General features: G+C 39.7%; 1 protein-coding gene across 2 annotated transcripts in view; it reads left to right on the top strand.

The window, feature by feature from the left end:
* helz2a (helicase with zinc finger 2a) overlaps positions 1 to 15,620 on the top strand; it is a 122,073-nt gene extending 106,453 nt beyond the window's left edge. For both annotated transcript variants that reach the window (XM_059980534.1, XM_059980535.1), the window contains exons 19-21: positions 2,219 to 2,372; positions 5,752 to 5,919; positions 12,167 to 15,620. In XM_059980534.1, the coding sequence (XP_059836517.1) occupies positions 2,219 to 2,372; positions 5,752 to 5,919; positions 12,167 to 12,273 (429 nt within the window). In that variant the 3' untranslated portion in view covers positions 12,274 to 15,620. The remainder of the gene's footprint in view (positions 1 to 2,218; positions 2,373 to 5,751; positions 5,920 to 12,166) is intronic.
* Positions 15,621 to 18,550: the final 2,930 nt, after the last annotated feature.

The following is an 18,550-nucleotide window of genomic DNA, read 5'->3' as shown; positions in this document are numbered from 1 at the left end:
CCAGAATTTCTATACATTCCTCCACTGAGGCTCCAGGCTTCTCAGCTTTCAACTCCCGGACGGTTTTGGCTGCTAAACCCCTCAAACTTCCCACCAATCGCTGCCTCTTCTCCTCCTCTGAGCCTGGCCATTCCTCTAACATCAAAGATGTATGCTCGATCCAGGTCTCATAGTCCACCTCCCCATCCGGAGTAGGCTTGGCTCCGGAGAACACCCCCAGCTTCAGCCGTGGCCTCTCGGCCACCCCCACCAGGGAGTTAAGTGCAGCTGCCAGCTCCGAGACTTCCACCCTACCTGGGGAGCGGGGCTTAGTCACGACTCCCTCTTCCCACCTCCCTTTACTAGTGCCGGGCACCTCTCTGGGGTCCACCTCTAGCTCTAACTCCTCCTCCGATGTCTCCTCAGCCTCATCCTTGTAGAAGTGGAGCCCCCACGGCCCCTCCTCCCCCGGTACACTGACCGTCACCGGCAGTTCCACCGTCCTGACTTCAGCACTCATACGAACCAACACCCAGCTAGACTCTACCTCTTTACCACACCGTCTAGCTACCAATTCTACCTGCCCAATACCCTTCACCGAACTTAAACCCCTCACTATCGCGTCTCCCGAAACTCGAAAATCCACTCCGCTCACTACGCATGCGTACTGTACTGGTACATCTTTAAACTGGCACCAACAAAAAATCTTATCTCTGTCCATCTCCGCTCTGCTGCCTGCATGATTCCACAGCCCCTGATAATCCAATCCTGGACGAGCCCCCACAAATGTAACCCTTACCCAACAGGCTGGTATATGTCTAGGGGAAAAAGGAGATCCAGCCACTCACCAACCCACCTCCCGTACACGCAGGTGCTGTGAGAATCGAGTTTTATGCCTTGCGCCTGCCAACAGTATCAAACCCACAACAAATACCGTTATGACATACACTTTAAAGAGTTTACTAAAATTAAAAGAGTAGTAGACAATACAATATATATATATACAAGGAAAAAAACAAAAGGCGCCCTTATCAAAGTTCAGTCTGTTTAGTGCACTCGTTGGAGCTCAATCAATGAACCATTCGACCCCTCGTCGCTTGCCTCCGACCTCCACGTCTTCGCACCTAGGACCACGCCCGGGGGTCTTCCGAGCAGTGCAGTGCACGTCCACCTTCCTCGACGTCTTCCTCCCGCACTCTCCTCCCACCAAAAAACCCGTGAAAACCCCTCCCCCAAGTTCCCAGCATCACAAGACACAATAACATTCCCCATTGATTAACAAATGAATACAATTACCATATCAGCCATTCTAAAGTGAAACAATGGCGAGAGAAACACTTATCCGACAAAGAAGCATTCCTACTTGTAACAAACCAAAGAGGCCATTTTGAGTAACATAAACAGGACATTGTACATATAAAACACAAAATAATTGAATGCATAAGCCATTCCTGTATAGCTTTGGGTTTATGCTTGGGGTCATTGTCTTGCTAGAAAACAAACCTTCTTCCAAGTCACAGTTCCCTTGCTGACTGCATCAGGTTTTCCTCCAGGATTTCCCTGTATTTTGCTGTATTCATTTTACCCTCTACCTTCACAAGTCTTCCCGGGTTTGCTGCAGTGAAGCATCCCCACAGCATGATGCGGCCAACAACATACTTCATAGTAGAGATGATGTAGTTTTGATGATGTGTGGAGGGTCTTGGCCTGAAACTTTGATTGTACTTTTTTTCCATATTTGATGCCTGGCCTGCTGAGTTCCTCCAACATTTTGTGTGTGTGGCTGCACCAGTGATGATTTGGTGTGTCATATTAAAGGGGGTGAATACTTATGCAATTAATTCTTTTGTGTTTTATATTTGTAATTGATTTAGATCACTTTATAGAGATCTGTCTTCACTTTAACATGAAAGAGTTGATCAGTATAAAAAAAAGCCAAATTAAATCCACTCTGATTCATTGTTGTAAAACAATAAGACATGAAAACTTCCAAATGGGGTGAATACTTTTTATAGGCACCGTATATCTATGGCACAAAACTAATGAAGGGATTTTATTATGAGCAATAATAAAACTATACATACAAAATGGATGGTGTTTATAAATATTAATCAGTATCTAGTGTCTACTTCAATACTATTTGAAATACAGCAGTTACTTCTATTTCATATAAACAGTTAGTGTCTACCATATTTCACTGATATGTCCTTACTCTTTCTGTTTTTCTACCTGTGAATAGGTGCATATTGTGCATCAGTTATTACTCAATGATATCAAACCAAGCGACATTGCAGTTCTGACACCTTATAATGCACAGGTGATTGAGATAAGCAAACTGTTCAAAGCAAAAGGAATTAAAGGTGTTACTGTCTGTACCATCGTCAAAAGTCAAGGTATTAATATATGTCAACTTTGAATCATTTTGTACAAACTTATAGCAATGTTTACTTTTTTCACAAAACATTTTTTCTGCAAATTATTTCAATTGCATTATTCAATAAAATTGTGTCCATCATGATATTGTCCATCTCCTGATGCATTCTACTACAGTTAACCATGACATTGATTAGCTGGATGCATTAGGAGGAAGATAATAAAATGAGAGGCCAGAATCTGCTAAAGATGGTGCATGTTGGTTAATGCTTGAATGGGTGGAACACTGCAGTTGGGACAGGTGCTGGTTGTCATGTGGGAAGCTATTCTGACCAAAGAACAAACAGAATGCACAAGATGGGAGAGAGGGGTCTCCAACATTTTCAGATCTTTGTAAGAATGTGCTATGTAGAAGAAATGACTTCAATTCAAAGAGAGCCTGAATATCATTCAGGTTTTGCCCAGAGGATCTGCTGTGTTACAATTAGAAATTAAATGACTTCACATGAGCGGACAGGGTCACTGAAATGCATGTTCAAAAGCAGTATTTCACCAACTTGTGTCAAGCACAGGTTCATCATAAACCAACAGTCATTCATCAATGACCTCTATTAGTCTCATACATAGTATTTATTTTATCTTATCCTTCCAGCCTTAGCATAACTCCAAGCCTCACACCTGTACACAATGACAGCTGTTTAGCCATAGAAGCTGCATCAAACATTTTCCCTGGCAATTGGAGGCTTAATTCTGTCCTGGTCAGTGCATTAGGTGCTGCACAAGTAACATCAGCAGGGGCTAAATGGAGGCAGGTCAGGGACAGTTGCATGTTCTAACCCCTTGGATGTGATTGTGTAAGCTTTTTTAGTTGAATGTTCCTGAGAACGTGGTCAGTAGAGGGCTTGAAAGCATTGAAGATTATGGCATTCATCCTTAAATGTATAAGAAGATTGCAGTCTTCAGGATAGGGAAGTTGGGAAATACACACCTATCCTCATTGAGGAGTCAGCAATGGAAAAGAAGAGCAGTTTCAAATTTTGGGAGTCACGTCTCAGAGGATGTATTCTGGGCCCGACACATAGATGCAACCATGATGAAAGCTGGCTAGTGGCTATACTTTATTAAGACTTTGAGGAAATTTTGTATGTCACCGAAGACTCTAGTAGATTTCTACAGATGTTTCATGGAGTGTTTTCTGTCTGGTTTCAACACCTACTGGAATGGAGGCACCAGTGGCCAGGATCATAAGTGGCTTCAGAATGTCGTAGATTCAACTAGCTCCATTATGGGCACAAGCCCCCTCACCATTGAGGACTTCTTTCAAAGTCAGTGCCTCAAAAAGGAGGCATCCATCTTTAAGGACCCTCAGCATCCAGATCATGCCCTCCTGTCTTTATTACTATCAGAGAAAAGGCACAGTATCTCAAAGACCCCACTCAACATTTCAGGAACAGTTTCTTCCTCACTATTTCTCTTTTGTACTATATACGACTCATGAAGCTATAGTGGGAATCACTGAGTCCTGGTGTATCATTATCTGCCCATGCTGAGAAGTGGCTGCTGAATTATCAGAATGGGTACGAAATGTTGTATACAGGGGACTTTTGCCTTATGAATGGTGAGTTTGTAGTCAGGGGAAGTGAACTTTACATACACGACGCTGGAAGAACTCAGCAGGTCAGGCAGCATCTGTGAGAAAAGAGTAGCCAACGTTTCAGGCCGAGACCCTTAATCCTGTTTGATCCACAGCATCTGCAGCTGTATTTTTGTGAAGTGAACCTTGTAGTTGCAGCTCACCAATGATGTGATGCAATGTTAATGCCGCTGCAGTTAGTGACTCTAATTTGGCAGAATAAACTGACTGGTGACTGGTGACCAGCTGTCCCTTCCAAAATTATACTGTCTGCAGCTCGACTCTTAAGCCTAGAACTATTCCACTGTTTCCTTTCTGAGTTTCCAGAAAATGGCATACTATGCTCTGGAATCAGGAATCAATCAATGCAACTCTTTGTTCCTACATTGTGTGCTGCTGTGTAATATATCAGTCATGGACTCAGCTTGGGAGGTAGAAGAGGAGGAGCTATATGTGTGAAACATTCAGCTGCAGACTACAGTATTACAGCATTCTTAGCCCAGCTAGTTATCTAAGGCTGACAGAGAGTGGGTGGGGAAAGTTGTATTGAAGCCAAGAACATTGCACCACCATAAAAACATTCACTTCAAATCTCTTGCATTTACTTCTGCCTGAAAACAGATGGAGGGATGATGAGACACTTGGGAAGCCATTGCTAACATTGATCTCTACATCACATATGTTCACCATCTAAACCTCCATGACAGTAGTTACATCTTCACTGACACTGTGAGACGGTCCCATTGGTTCAAGGGTTATAAGTATCACCGCCAAAATTAGGAACAGACCATTCACATCATGCTCCTGAATTGTTTCAATGCAGCACCCAATGCCTAGTTCATGTTTGGAGCAGGGCTCCATCTTAGCCATTACACATATGCCAAATTGAGAGCAAATTGGCTGGTTTTCTTAGTAGTTCCTGTTACGTGTCCAACTGCTTTTAAAGTTCAGGCTTTTAGAGTCAACATCAGGCTTTGAGCAGGTCTAGTGAGCATTCTGAAATTAAAGTTCTGGTGTCCCACTTTTTGCCCTATCTCCTGCATACAAGCCCAGTGATTCACTATGTAGTTACCCTTTTGCCCTATTAAGTGCAAATTCTGAGATGCTGGATCTGAGGGTGAAGTTGAATGGCATTGTTTGTTCACAAGAACTGACATCATGTTCCTGGAAGTAGTTGTATTGCATTTAAAAAGGATAAAGGAATCAGAAGATGATGTGTAGCTGATGAATACTGTTGAGGTTTTTGATGCAGTGTGTAGGCTGTGATAGAAATAGAAGGGAAAAGGGTGACTAAATGAGTAGGAACTCTGCACAATGCCATTATTGTTACTTGTCACTGGGAGTAATATTCAATATTCCCTCTGATTTCACCGAGCACCAAGGTTTATGCATCATCCTCTTGCAACAGGGATGTGTGGATTCTTACTAGCTGTGTAATAATGTGTCCTTTTTGTCCAACAGTGTACGTGATTATTCCAATTTCAAGGCCATAAACAAACATATTTATTGTCCTATAGATGAGAGAAATGATAGAAATATGAACTCTATATCAATTCTATCACTACTGAGTTAGCGGTGCTTAAAAATAAAAGAGAATTTTTTGCAGCTTAAAATGCTTCACCTATTTGTAATGGCAGTATTGAATTATTGACTAAAAGAGCTAAAATAACCCAATCCAGCTACCAAGTTTACAACTGTTTGAGCAATAAACTTCAAATGACATCGCAAAATACTGAAACTCATGGCTGTTTTTTTTGTATTCATAGGAAGTGAATGGCGTTATGTCATCTTCTCTGTTGTTCGATCTCTTTTAAAGAAAGATATTGACACACAACCTTCAAAATCCTGGCTGAAGCAACATCTGGGTTTTATCACTGATCCAAATCAAGTGAATGTTGCACTTACTAGGGCAAAGGAAGGCCTTTGTATCCTCGGTGAGCAAAATCTCAATTTGTTTCTCTGAACTCTTATCTTATCCTGCATCTTTCAAGTAGGAAATAAACATCACAATAGTTAGCAACACACACAAAATGCTGGAGGAACTCAGCAGGCCAGGCAATATCCAGGAAAAGAGTACAATTGACATTTTAGGCCGAAACCCTTCGGCAGAACTCATGGAGGATTTTGGCCCGAAAAGTAGACTGTACTCTTTTCCTAGATGCTGCCTGGCTTGCTGAGATCCTTCAGCATTTTGTGTGTGTTGCTTGGATTTCCAGCATCTGCAGATTTTCTCTTGTTTGTGATTTCAGTTGTGAGCTCCATCATAGGTAAGTGTCGGAGACTGATGATTTGAAGCTGTGCTTTGCCCATTGATAAATAGTTATAGGTCTGTAAATTATGGAGAAAACTATTGGATTACTTTATTAATGATAGATTGACTTAGCAGTTAAAAAATATAATCTGATGTGCAAAAACCAAAATTACTTACCTTGACCATTCTTATTGCTTGGTTCGTGTAGAACGGGGTCCCCAACCTTTTTTGCGCCGCTCACTGGTTTAATATTGACAATACTTCTGCGGACCGGCCGACGGGCGGGTGGGGGGAGGGTGTTAATCACGACCGAAATATAGGTGATAAGTCAACTATAAGTCACTTATAAGTGGCTAATGCAATTAATTTCATTTCTAAAAGGGTTTATCTAGCAAATTTAATATTAAACACACCGCACATTTTCCTCACATGAATATAGTGATAAGTCAATTACAACTCAGTAATAAGTCAATAGCATCATAACATTTTAAGTATGTTTGGATATTAAACACACCGCATATTTTCCTCGCATGAACATATAAAATCATTGCAACACACCAATTATCGCTGAATTAGTGGGAGCCCTGGGCTTGTTTCCCTGCAACAAGACGGTCCCATTGAGGGGTGATGGGAGGCAGCGATACTCTAACGGGGTTCCTTATGTCCAGTCTATTCCGCAATTTAGTTTTCGTTGCATTCATTGCAGAAAACCCTGCTTCACTGAGATATGATGTTGGAAATGGAAGCAACATTTTCAGTGCTTTCGTGGCTAACTCAGGATATTCAGCCTTGACTTTGATCCAGAATGCCAGCAGAGATGTTATGTCAAACATACTTTTCAGCCCACCATCATTTGCAAGCTCGAGGAGTCGATCTCCTTCCTGCACTGACATGGATGATTCACCGGAGACATTCACAAACGGGTCACGGACCCATTCCTTTGTATGTCTTGGGTCATTTGCGGTTGGGAAGTGCAGCCTCAGTCTCTCCCAAAATCCCAGCTGATGTTGGGAACATGTCAAATATGCCCCTGTCCGCTCGCCGTTCCCAGAGTTCCAGTTTGGCTTTGAAAGCAGACACTTTATCTGCCAACTCGAAGACAGTTGTCATTCTCCCCTGAAGTGACAAATTGAATTCATTGAGCAGGGTGAAGATGTCACACAGATAAGTGAGTTTTGCTATCCACTCCTCGTCACTGAAGTGTGCTGCCAGTGGTGACTTTTTCCTGAAAGAAATCTCTGTAGCGGCTCTCTTAACTCAAAAACCTAGGCCAGGGCTTTCCCCCTTGATAGCCACCTGACCTCAGTGTGTAAGAGAAGGCGTTTGTGCACTGAATCCATTTCCTCGCAAAGCTGCTCAAACAGACGTGAGTTAAGGGCTTTTGCTTTGATGTGACTGATAACTTCAACAACGTCACTCAATACACTCTTAAGATCAGGTAACATTTTTTGGCTAGCCAGCGTTTGTTTCCCTGTGTATGACACAGTGTGTAGACTGGCATTCAGGAGCAACCTCTTTGACTCGGGTAGTGAAGCCAGACAGCCGTCCAGTCATAGCTGCAGCCCCGTCCAACAACATATTCCAACACAGAATGACCAGTCCAGTTTGCCTGAAATGCAGTCATTCAAAGACTTAAATAGTTCTGCCCTAGTTGTGTTAGTTGGCAGCGGCAGTGCACATAACATATCCTTGTGCACATTGTCTTGAAATATACATCACACATAAACCAGCAGTATTGCATTGTTGTCGGCATCGGTAGACTCGTCAACTTGGATAGCATGGTGACTCCTTAAGCCATTCCAACAGCTGTGGTTCGATGTCCTCCGCTATGTCATCGATTCTCCTTGAAACTGGTAGCTGAAAGAGAAACCTGTGCCAACTTCTTAGCTGCAGCTTCTCCCAACAGTTCATAGCACATGTCCTTGGCAGCAGGTAGAATCAATTCTTCACCAACAGTGAAAGGTTTCTTAGCCTTAGCAATACAGCTAGCCACTAAGTACGATGCTCTCAGAGCAGCAGTGTTTGTGGAGGTGGTGGCTCTCAGCACTTGCTTCTGTCCTGCTTGCTCACGTTTTTTCTGCTAAAAAAACTCAACGGGTTTGTCCTTAAGTGCAGGGTGCTTGGACTCAAGGTGCCGAAGCAGATATGAGGGCTTCATTGCCTCATTGGACAGCTTGTCTCCACATATCACACACAGGGGGCTTGGAGCGTGTGAGTCACCAGTTGCATTAAAGCCATATTTTATGAACACTTCATCGTATTTTCTGTTGAAGGAAGCTTTCTTTTTCTTTGCAGTTTCGGCCTCAGCTGTCTCTACGTTATCATCATCGTTAGGCCTTTTATGTCCCAACCACCTCTTTCAAAGAAACTCTCAAGCGAAGTTTGTTTTTTACTCATCAAGTAGTTAGTAGGTTAATGACCGACTGATGACCTTGCGTGGGTAATGACCTCGCATGCGTCAAGTTCAACAGTGGGCGTGACAGGGAATGAAGAAAGGTGCAGCTGACTCACATCGTTTCATATCGCCAAATCATATTGTTTCCTCACGGCCCGGTAGCACATGCTTTGTGGCCCGGTGGTTGGGGACCACTGTTGTAGAATGTAGATCTAATTTCTAACAAAGTAGTTACTTTGTTCTAATTTCATATCACAGTAGGATAAGTGAACTTCATCAATAAGGTCACACTATCTTGAGCCTTCGTGAGTACCTGGCCTTTGCCTATTTTTCTCACCAGAAAGTTCCCATCTGACTTTGGAGCTTTGCTGGGCAAAAGAGCTGGACTCTACACTTTCTTTGCAATGCACAACAAAGATGTGCAGTCCAATTATAAAGGAAAAATAGTCAACTGATCCCCACTGTTGTGATACAACTATAGTGATAAAATGGTCAATATATTTATAGCAAAACTGGTTAAAATTCTCTCTAGAATCTGGTCAGGGTCCTGTCAGGCGCATTCAGAAGGCGATTAGTGCCATCTAAAGGAAGAACCAGGTTCTGCATGGTTAATGCAATTCGGTGTGTTCTCTGCTATGTGGTCAAGGGTAAAAATTTTAGCTTGTAGTATTGAAGGAGTTATGAAGCTGAATTGACTTTATTTTAGAATTGCAGCATTGAAATGTCATTTAAAGTGAAGATGTTATGTAGCTTGTTGTGCTGCAGTGTGGCTGTTGCCAGAGTGAGAGAGAGTGACAGGAAAAATTTAAACAAAGACAAATACTACATCCATTTTCCCTTCCCTTTAGGCCACCGAGGCTCAGGATGTGCAGTATTTATAGAATCAGTCATTAAGATTTAGTATCTGAATAGATCTGTACTGATTTGTGTGACCTTCAGATAGAACAAGGATGTTTTAGGAGAGAAGAGATTGAAAAAAACAAGAGCTCAGACCAGCTGCTGGCTTATTGAAAATGTGCAAAATTATAATTAACTTGGGTTTGATGCCCCTTTCTGTGAAATCACATTAGCAGAATGTTAATTGCTTTACAATGCTGAATAGATTTACCAACCCCCTGAAAATCAGTGGTGAACTTGTAAATCATCTTAAAAGAGAAAATTAGAATCCTTTGAAAGACTTGGAGTGAAACTCCATCCAGCTTAGTTTTATTGGCAAAAGAGCTAGTCATAAAAAATGATAAGTTCTAAGTGCTTTCCATCACCAGTAGCGGCTTTTCAACACTGACACCACCCTCCATCCCCTTTAAGAAGAAAAACATCCTAGTTTCATGAAGCTGAGTTTCAGACCTCATAGGTGCTTGAACCAGTGAGCGACCAGCAAGCTGTACTACTGTGCAGCTTGTTTACTGATGTTTCAGACAAGATATCAAGGGCCCCAGGACAGATTAATCATGATGATAACCATGAAGAATCTATTGGAAATCACCGATGTACGTGTGCAATATTCCATGCAGGCAAAATTTTGCTGATTTCCTGGAAATACTCAGCTGACCAAACAGCTCCAATGGAAAAAGAGGTAGAATTGATATTTCAGGTTACTTACCAATTCAGTATTTACAATATTTATCAATAGGTTTCAATAGATGGGTTAAATGTCAGAGGAATGTATCTGGTGTACATCCTGAAGTTCTTTTACTTTGCAGACATCCATCAAAACAGAGAAGTGCCCCAAAGAATGAATGACAGTTAAATTGTTAGAACCCTAAACTGCCCCTCCCACACGCAAAGCAATGACCCCACCCCCACCGGCAAAAAAGCATTAGTGCCCTCCACTGAGCACTCAAGCATTCAGCAACGCATCAGTACCCCAAAAACTACTCGTTCACTCAGTAATTCGACATACCACAGGTTCTCTTTCTGCCTAATAAGGGAAAACGAGGTGTCCCATTTCACAGCGAGAGGGGAGACTTAACAAACAACTCACTGATTTGCGGTTAGAAGTCTGTTGCGTTGCTTTTCCCAGCTCTGTGCCCAGAGAGTCTGCACCAGAAAGGTGCAGTTCTTTGGACACACTGCCCCCGGCAGCTAACCCACTGCTCCCAATGTTCCGTGTTCTCCCACAATGCTTCAGTCAGCAACAGCCTAGAATCAGCACGCCCCCAGAGCCACAAAAACTCAGAAACCTGAAGATACGCTTGTCTTCCAGGCTGGGTCCTTGGAATATCAAAAAGCGGCCGGTCGTGAGGCCCTGAGAGTGGGTCGCATTCCCACAGAGAACTATTTATGACATTCCATTTACTATTTCCACCCTCCATAGTAATATAGTTCACAAATTTCACCTTTATCTGTCCCCTTATTTGGGACAGAGGCAACAGCAATATATACTAACCTAGCAACGATATGGAAGTTGTTTTTGAATTGATGTCATCTTGCCTTCTCTCAGTTACCTCCAAAGCACTGGGGTGTCCAGTTCTTCATTACATTCTTCTCTTATTATTAAATCTATTCCCTTTTTCAGGTACTCTCACAATTCTGGTCAGTGGGGATGATTGAGATAAACTACAGAAGAACTGATTAGAAAGTAATAATATATTTAGGAATTCTATGATGATATTGGGGAATGGACATTGAATTACATGTAATATCAATGATAACTAAAAATCTCACAGACTGACAAATTGCAAATACAAGAATGCAGCAATTTTATACTTTGACTTGAAAATAGTCTTGAATTCAAAAATATGTGTTCTTAAATATGCTAAGTTAATTGTCCTACAATTTTACTGTGGCACTTTCTCCGTATAAACAACATTGGCATCTTTGCTCGCTTGTTACCTCCAGACACCTGCAGACATATGTCAGCCCCATTTTTCTGCTGCTCCCTGTACATGAATGCCCTTTACCACAATGACTGCAGACACGGGGGTCAACTTGCATGTTAAATTCCCCTCTTCTTTCTCCTCTATTACAACCTCTGCTCTCTTAGAATGCATGCAACACACACAAAATGCTGGTGCAACACAGCAAGCCAAACAGCATCTATAGGGAGAAGTACTGTCGACGTTTCGGGCCAAGACCCTTCATCTAGGGACTAGTCCTGATGCAGGATCTCAGCCCGAAACATCAACAGTGCTTCTCCCTATAGATACTGCCTGGTCTGCTGTGTTTCACCAGCATTTTGTGTGTGTTGCTTGAATTTCCAGCATCTGCAGATTTCCTCGTGTTTGCCTCTTAGAATGCATGCATGCCATCCTGTGCTAAGCTGCAGTGCCCCCATTTGAACAGATTACAAACTCTTTTTTTATTTATCATTGACTTATCGCCATTGTTCTGTGATCAAGTTTGTTTACATCTTGGTATTTAGTTCAATTCTAGGCTGAACTTTTAATTCTAGAATCTCTTGTCACCTTTGTGTCCTTTTCGAGTCTGGTAGCACCAATCCACATTAGGACAAATATAGATGAATACTTTCATTATTGCACCATTTAGTGATTTCAATGAACATTTAACGGAACGTTTTTCTGCTGTCCTTTAGGAAATGAGCATTTGCTGAGCTGTAGTTATCTCTGGAAGGACTTGTTGGCACATTATAAGAGGAAGAATAGTTTTGTGGATGCAGAGCAAATTTATGTGAGAAGATAATTATGGTTTAACACCCAGCCAAAGGATCCGAGAATTTTCAAACTATCTGAAATGTTAAAAATTTCACAGAACAGCTTTTTGCTTCCAGTTCTGTTTTTGTAATATGATTTATTATATTTCCTTTTACTTCTGTACCACAACTGAAAGTGATAGTTCATTTAAAGTTTTGGTCAATCATTATCTCATGCTTTCTTAGTGCAATTATAGAGAATTCTAAATTTATTCAGATTTTATACACAAGATTATTGTTCAGATTAAGTAATCTGAATTATTTAGACCATAAAACCATAAATATAGGACCAGAATTGGGCCATTTGGCCCATCAAGTCTACTCTGCCATTTCATCATGGCTGATCCATTTTTTAGAGAATTCCAAATTTAAATTTAGAGTTTAAATAATTCAGATTAATTATTCAGATTTTACTGTCTTTAGTCTATGAATATATTTAATGCAGATTTTTCAAAATGAGTGCATTTTATAACTTAGATGCAACTTTATAAAAAAGTTTAGATTTTAAAAATACATTGTATATTGTCAATCTTTTTTATTCAGAAGCACATTTAGCACTTTTTGCTTAGAATTGAATGTGATCTGTAATATGTGAACTGATTTACTACATTCCTAGCTTTTTAAAGTCAAGAAATTGGCTTCACTTTTATGAGCAAATAAATTGGCAGTGTTACATTGCAATTAAATGACTTAATTAGAAAGTATACATTTTAATTCCAGGTGTTTTGAAAATACATTTATTTTAATCTTTTAAAGAATGTTTTTTACCAAAGCATATAATCTATACTGTGGATTTATATTTTTCGTGAAATTGATTGTTTTTCCTTGTGTGTTTTACTTTTCATGTTCATTGTATGATTTAATTAAGTACATTTCCAGTTTGGTGGTAAAATTTCAATTGACAAAGTACATTTTAGGAATGGCTTTCTTAAAAATTAAAGAATTAATATTGGTTAAAAACATAATGTTACTAGATCTGGGAAATGAGATGGTTGATGTTGCTAATTACTTAATGATGCAACAATTTGCTTATTTAAAAGTCTATCTTGTGATACAACGTTACAATGGCCTTTTATTATAAGGGATGTTTAGCCATGGGAAATGGTGGAAATGTTCAGAGGGTTAGGCAGCCTTGTGGTTCAGATTATTGTCATCGATCATCAGGAATATGAAACAACTTAAGTTTTGTGTTTTTTTATGAGTGTTAATTCCAAATGAAAACAACTTTAGGTTAATTAAACCAGAATAGGAGGATGCTGCTTGGTTTAAGTATTTCTAGCATAGGAGCTATTTTTGTGCTTTCATTATGTAGCAATAAGAATATTTATCAATGTGCAAACAGCATTGCTAAATAACTAGTATATTTGACCATCTAACCTTACTGTGATGTTTTCTGTTTATTATCACATTCCTTTTGCTCAGGGAAAGGTTAGAAATTTGGAAGTTTTCTCTTTTGATGTGTTTGTCTACACATTTACCTATTGAACATTTTATTTCAATAGACAATAGACAGTAGGTGCAGGAGTAGGCCGTTCGGCCCTTCTAGCCAGCTCCGCCATTCACTGTGATCATACACAATCAGTACCCCATTCCTGCCCTCTCCCCATATCCCTTGACCCCGCTATCTATGAGAGCTCTATCTAACTCTCTCTTGAATGCATCCAGAGACTTGGCCTACACTGCCTTCTGGGGCAGAGTATTTCCTCTATTAATTGACATCCAAGACCTCTTCTTACATTTGAATAAGGCTAAAAAGATAATTCTCTGTAGATAATCATATTTCTCAATGCTCTCTGTTGAACTCTTACTTAAAATGAAAGCTTCCCCAGCATATCTGTCAGTTCCTTGATCTAATTTTCTCTAATTCAATACAATACATGTTTGGGAAATAGTTTTGAGAACTGAAGTTGCCATATTCTTATATTAGGTCTCTAAAATTCTTCATCTATTACATTTGAATAGGTCTCTTTTTATCAAAAACTTTACATTTCCCGATCAATATTCATTCAACACCTTAATCCTTCTGCAAATGAAAGGGTGATCTATTTTAAGTTGACGTCAATGCATTTGATCATTTGATTTTAAGCTTGAATGTGCTGACATGACAAATGCATGATTTAGTATTATTACCAAAAAAATTCTGTCTTTATGTTTTTGAATTCTGATTACCGTTAGCCCCCAGATGAAGTTACTTCACAAATTTGTGACTTCATAGTATATTAAACTACTCTAATGTTAGAATGAAGAGTTTCACAAACAGTCCCTGGTTCATCTTGTAATCTAAATTTAAATTCAGCAATTGTTGAGCTGATTGTTGGGTATTTAATATTTCAGTAATATTGTAAATATATTGTTCAATTAAGCATTCTTGTTCATTTATATAATTCAATACATTTATATGTAAAACTATGTGTATCACATGCTACCATGCAATACCTCACCTAAAGTAAAAAAATGAAGTACACAACTTTTCTCCCAACTTCCTTGTTTTGCTTTCAATTAGTTCTCATGTTTTCAGTTACAAAACATAACACTGCTAATTCTTCTTTCCTACTGCAAGCAAATGTGCATAATCACCACTTGATTCTAACCTCTTATCAATGCTTCAATTGACCTAATCATCATATACTAAAAAAGTGTCAATGTAAAGACAATCCTTATAACCTTTAATCTGTACTTTAAAAAAATTGAAACTACTGTTTCTATTCTGGTTTTCCATAAGATACCTCTTCAAGGTTAATTACGTTTTTCTGGAGTTCTTTATTTTAGAACTGGTCAGCCAACTCACTCATCATATTGGGAGATATTGTCAAGACTTTCTTACACTCTGGAGGTTTGATTGAGCTTCTCTGTTCCACATTTCTCTGGGCACTGACATGTGTGGAACATATTTAAGTGCAAATATAATCTATAAGTTAAAGCACAAGGGTTAAGTGCATTATAATGAACTGAGACCATCATGTCTTTTATGCATATTCTTTGTTTCTTTTGTAACTTATTGTTTTAACGTGCTTTTTAAGTGCAGACTATGTCTACATCCAACAACCTATATTTTATAAATTGCTGTGATTTGAAGCCTTTTAAAATTTTTGCCAGTCTACTTAGTAATAATTTGGTGTCATAAATTGAGTTGCAGATACAATATATGTTTTTGTATTGTAAAGAATTATTTTTAAATATTGTTGCAATATTCATTCTTGAAAGAATATAATTTGAAATCTTCAATAAATTTCTGTAGATTTTTGTAATATAAATTCTTACTGTATCTCTGTTACAGGGTTCCCCAATATTTTACTTAAGAATTAATAATACTGGAATCAATTTTGTTCCATAGCAATGTTTTATCCATTCTGTATTCTTGATAAAAATAATCAATTTTGGGATTCGTTTCTTTTTTTACATTTAATAAAGAATAAATGGATAGTAATGTTGATTCAGATGCCTTTCTTTTTGATTATGCATTTAATCTTCATTTTCTGTATTTATATTTTTAATCTATATTTCCAACTTCCCCACAATTGACTCCATAACAAGAAAAATACCACAAAAATTCTCCCCTTGATGGAGAAAGTACATTACATAGAGTGTGTTGGACATCAAATGTAGGTAGTGGGGTGGAGTGAGGGGGTGTGTAATAAAAGCGGACTAGGGGATATACAAGATAGCTTCAGCAAGGGTATGAAAGCAGCTGAAGAAATGACTGGGATACTGAGGAAATGATCAGACTTCCCAGGGCAGGGAAAGAATTATTAGAGAACATAGAGTGCAGATAACGGGGAAAGAGAAGGCTGGGTGTGTATGAGAATGTCAAGTAGACAATGGATGAGATAATAAGAAGATCAGAGATACAGCTCCTTAGTTTGATGGTATGAGTCTTTATTAATTCCAGAATCTCTTACCTAACTTGTACATAAAACGAGACTCATTATACTTTATGTATATATATTTCAGAACTTTACTAGTTACCATTTATCTTGGTCTATTGTGTAATATTTTGGAAGAGAGAGGGAGAGTTTAAATTGATATGCGACAAATGTAGAAAAACTGCATTAAAAATGTACAACTAGCCAGATCATTGGGTGGAGATGTGAAGCATAATCCTGATTGGGCCAGTGGTTGACTGAAATTTTTGGTGAGTGGTTGAACTTTTTTTCTCTAAATGTTTGATCCACTTGTAAGTTCAGACCAACAAAGAATTAAATTATCAACTTGTCCCAGTGAATATTGGAGAAGTTTCTTTTTTGTTTGTCCACATTTTCATCTTGGCAACTGGAGAATAACTCATGAGGCAGCTTGTGATCTGTTTATCCGGAAACAATTCCTGTGAATGGTGACTTGGAAATCTAAGGCCGAACTTTGTTCGGTATCACTGGATGAAGTTAGAAGGGATTGTGGCTAAGGATCCATGAAAACTGGACTCTGCCCTCTCATTGCTTTACTTGAATTTTCTTCCTTTTTTTTTAACCAGATGAGACCATTGTTGCATGATCCTATCCCTTTTAACAAATTTAAATGACATATTTATTCTTAGGTCAGCATTGAATACTTGGTTCAAATTGCCCTCAGGAAATGGGAGTAAGCTGCTTCATTGAAATCAGAAAAACATAGCCAGATACAGGACAGAAACAGGCCCTTTGGCCCATTGTGTCCATGCCAATCATCAGCAACCAATATACTGTAATCACGTTTGCTATCCCTACTTTCTCAGCAGATTTACCACAAATCTACACACCAGGGGCAATTTAGTGTCCAATCAACCTTTCAAAAAACAAGTCTTTTAGTTGTGGGAAGAAAGTGAAGGACCTGGAGGAAACCCATACAGTCACAGGGAAGACGTGCAAGCTCCAAACAGGCAACATCCAAGGTCAGGATTGAACCTGGCTCTCTAACACGATGAGGTAGCAAATTACCAGCTGAGCCGCTGTGCTACCCAATGTGATGATCTTCTATTTGCTATTTCCTCCAGGGTTTTGACCTAGTTTGGATGGAACATTAATTGAGTCCATATCAAGATGGTATGTGGCTTAGAAAATAGTTTTTTTTCATTCATTTACTGCCCTTGCTTTGGTAAGTCAATGCATTCATGAGGCTTGTTGTAGAAGAAGCATGTGGACGTTTGTACACTCAATGGCCACCTTATTAGCTACGTCCTGTACTGAATAAAGTGGCCACTGAGTGTATGTTCATGGACTTCTGCTGCTGTACTCCCATCACTTCAAGGTTTGACTGTTGTATGCATCGTGTTGATTATTTGAGTTATTGTTGTCTTCCTGTCAGCATAAACCAGTCTGGCCATTCTTCTCTGACCTCTTGTATTAATCAGGCATTTTTGCCCACAGTGGATGGTTTTTGTTTCTTGCACCAACTTCTGCAAGCTTTAGAGACTGCTGGGCATACAAATCCCAGGAGATCAGCATTTTCTGAGATGCTCAAACAATGCCCTCTGGCACCAACAATTATTCCACAATCAAAGTCACTTAAATCACACTTAGGACATTGAGAAACATAGAAAGCCTACAGCCCCACAAAGCTGTGCCAAACATGGACTTACTTCAGAAATTACCTAGAGTTACCCATAGCCCTGTCTATCTTTCTAAGCTCCATGTACCTATCCAAGAGACTCTTAAAAGACCCTATTGTATCGATCACCACCATCACTGGCAGCCTATGCCACGCACACCCCACTCTGCATAACAAACTTGCCTCCGACATCTCCTCTGCGTCTACTTCCAAGCACCTTAAAACTGTGCCCTCTCATGCTAGCCTTGGCAAAAAGCCTCTGACTATCCACACAAGCAATGCCTCTCATCATCTTATACACCTTTATCAGGTCACCTCTCATCCTCTGTCGCTCCAACGAGAAAAGGCCGAATTCACTCAGCCTATTCTCAAAAGTTATGCTCCCCAATCCAGGCAATATCCTTGTAGATTTCCTCTGCACCCTTTCTACAGTTTCCACATCCTTCCTGTAGTAAGGTGACCAGAACTGAGCACAGTACTCCAAGTGGGGTCTGACCAGAGTCCTATATAGCTGTAACATTACCTCTCAGCTCTTGAACTCAATTCTACAGTTGATGAAGGCCAATACAGCATATGCCTTCTTAACCACACAGTCAAGTTGCACAGCAGCTTTGAGTGTCCTAAGGACTCGAACCCCAAGATCTCTCTGATCCTCCACACTGCCAAGAGTCTTACGATTAATACTATACTCTGCCATTGTAATTGATCTAACAAAATGAACCACTGCACACTTATAAGGTTTGAACT

This window comes from Hypanus sabinus, chromosome 9 (assembly GCF_030144855.1).
Source record: "Hypanus sabinus isolate sHypSab1 chromosome 9, sHypSab1.hap1, whole genome shotgun sequence".
Classification (NCBI taxonomy): Eukaryota; Metazoa; Chordata; class Chondrichthyes; order Myliobatiformes; family Dasyatidae; genus Hypanus; species Hypanus sabinus.
Note: the sequence above shows the minus strand (reverse complement) of the source record. Positions and strands in the feature narration are given on the sequence as shown.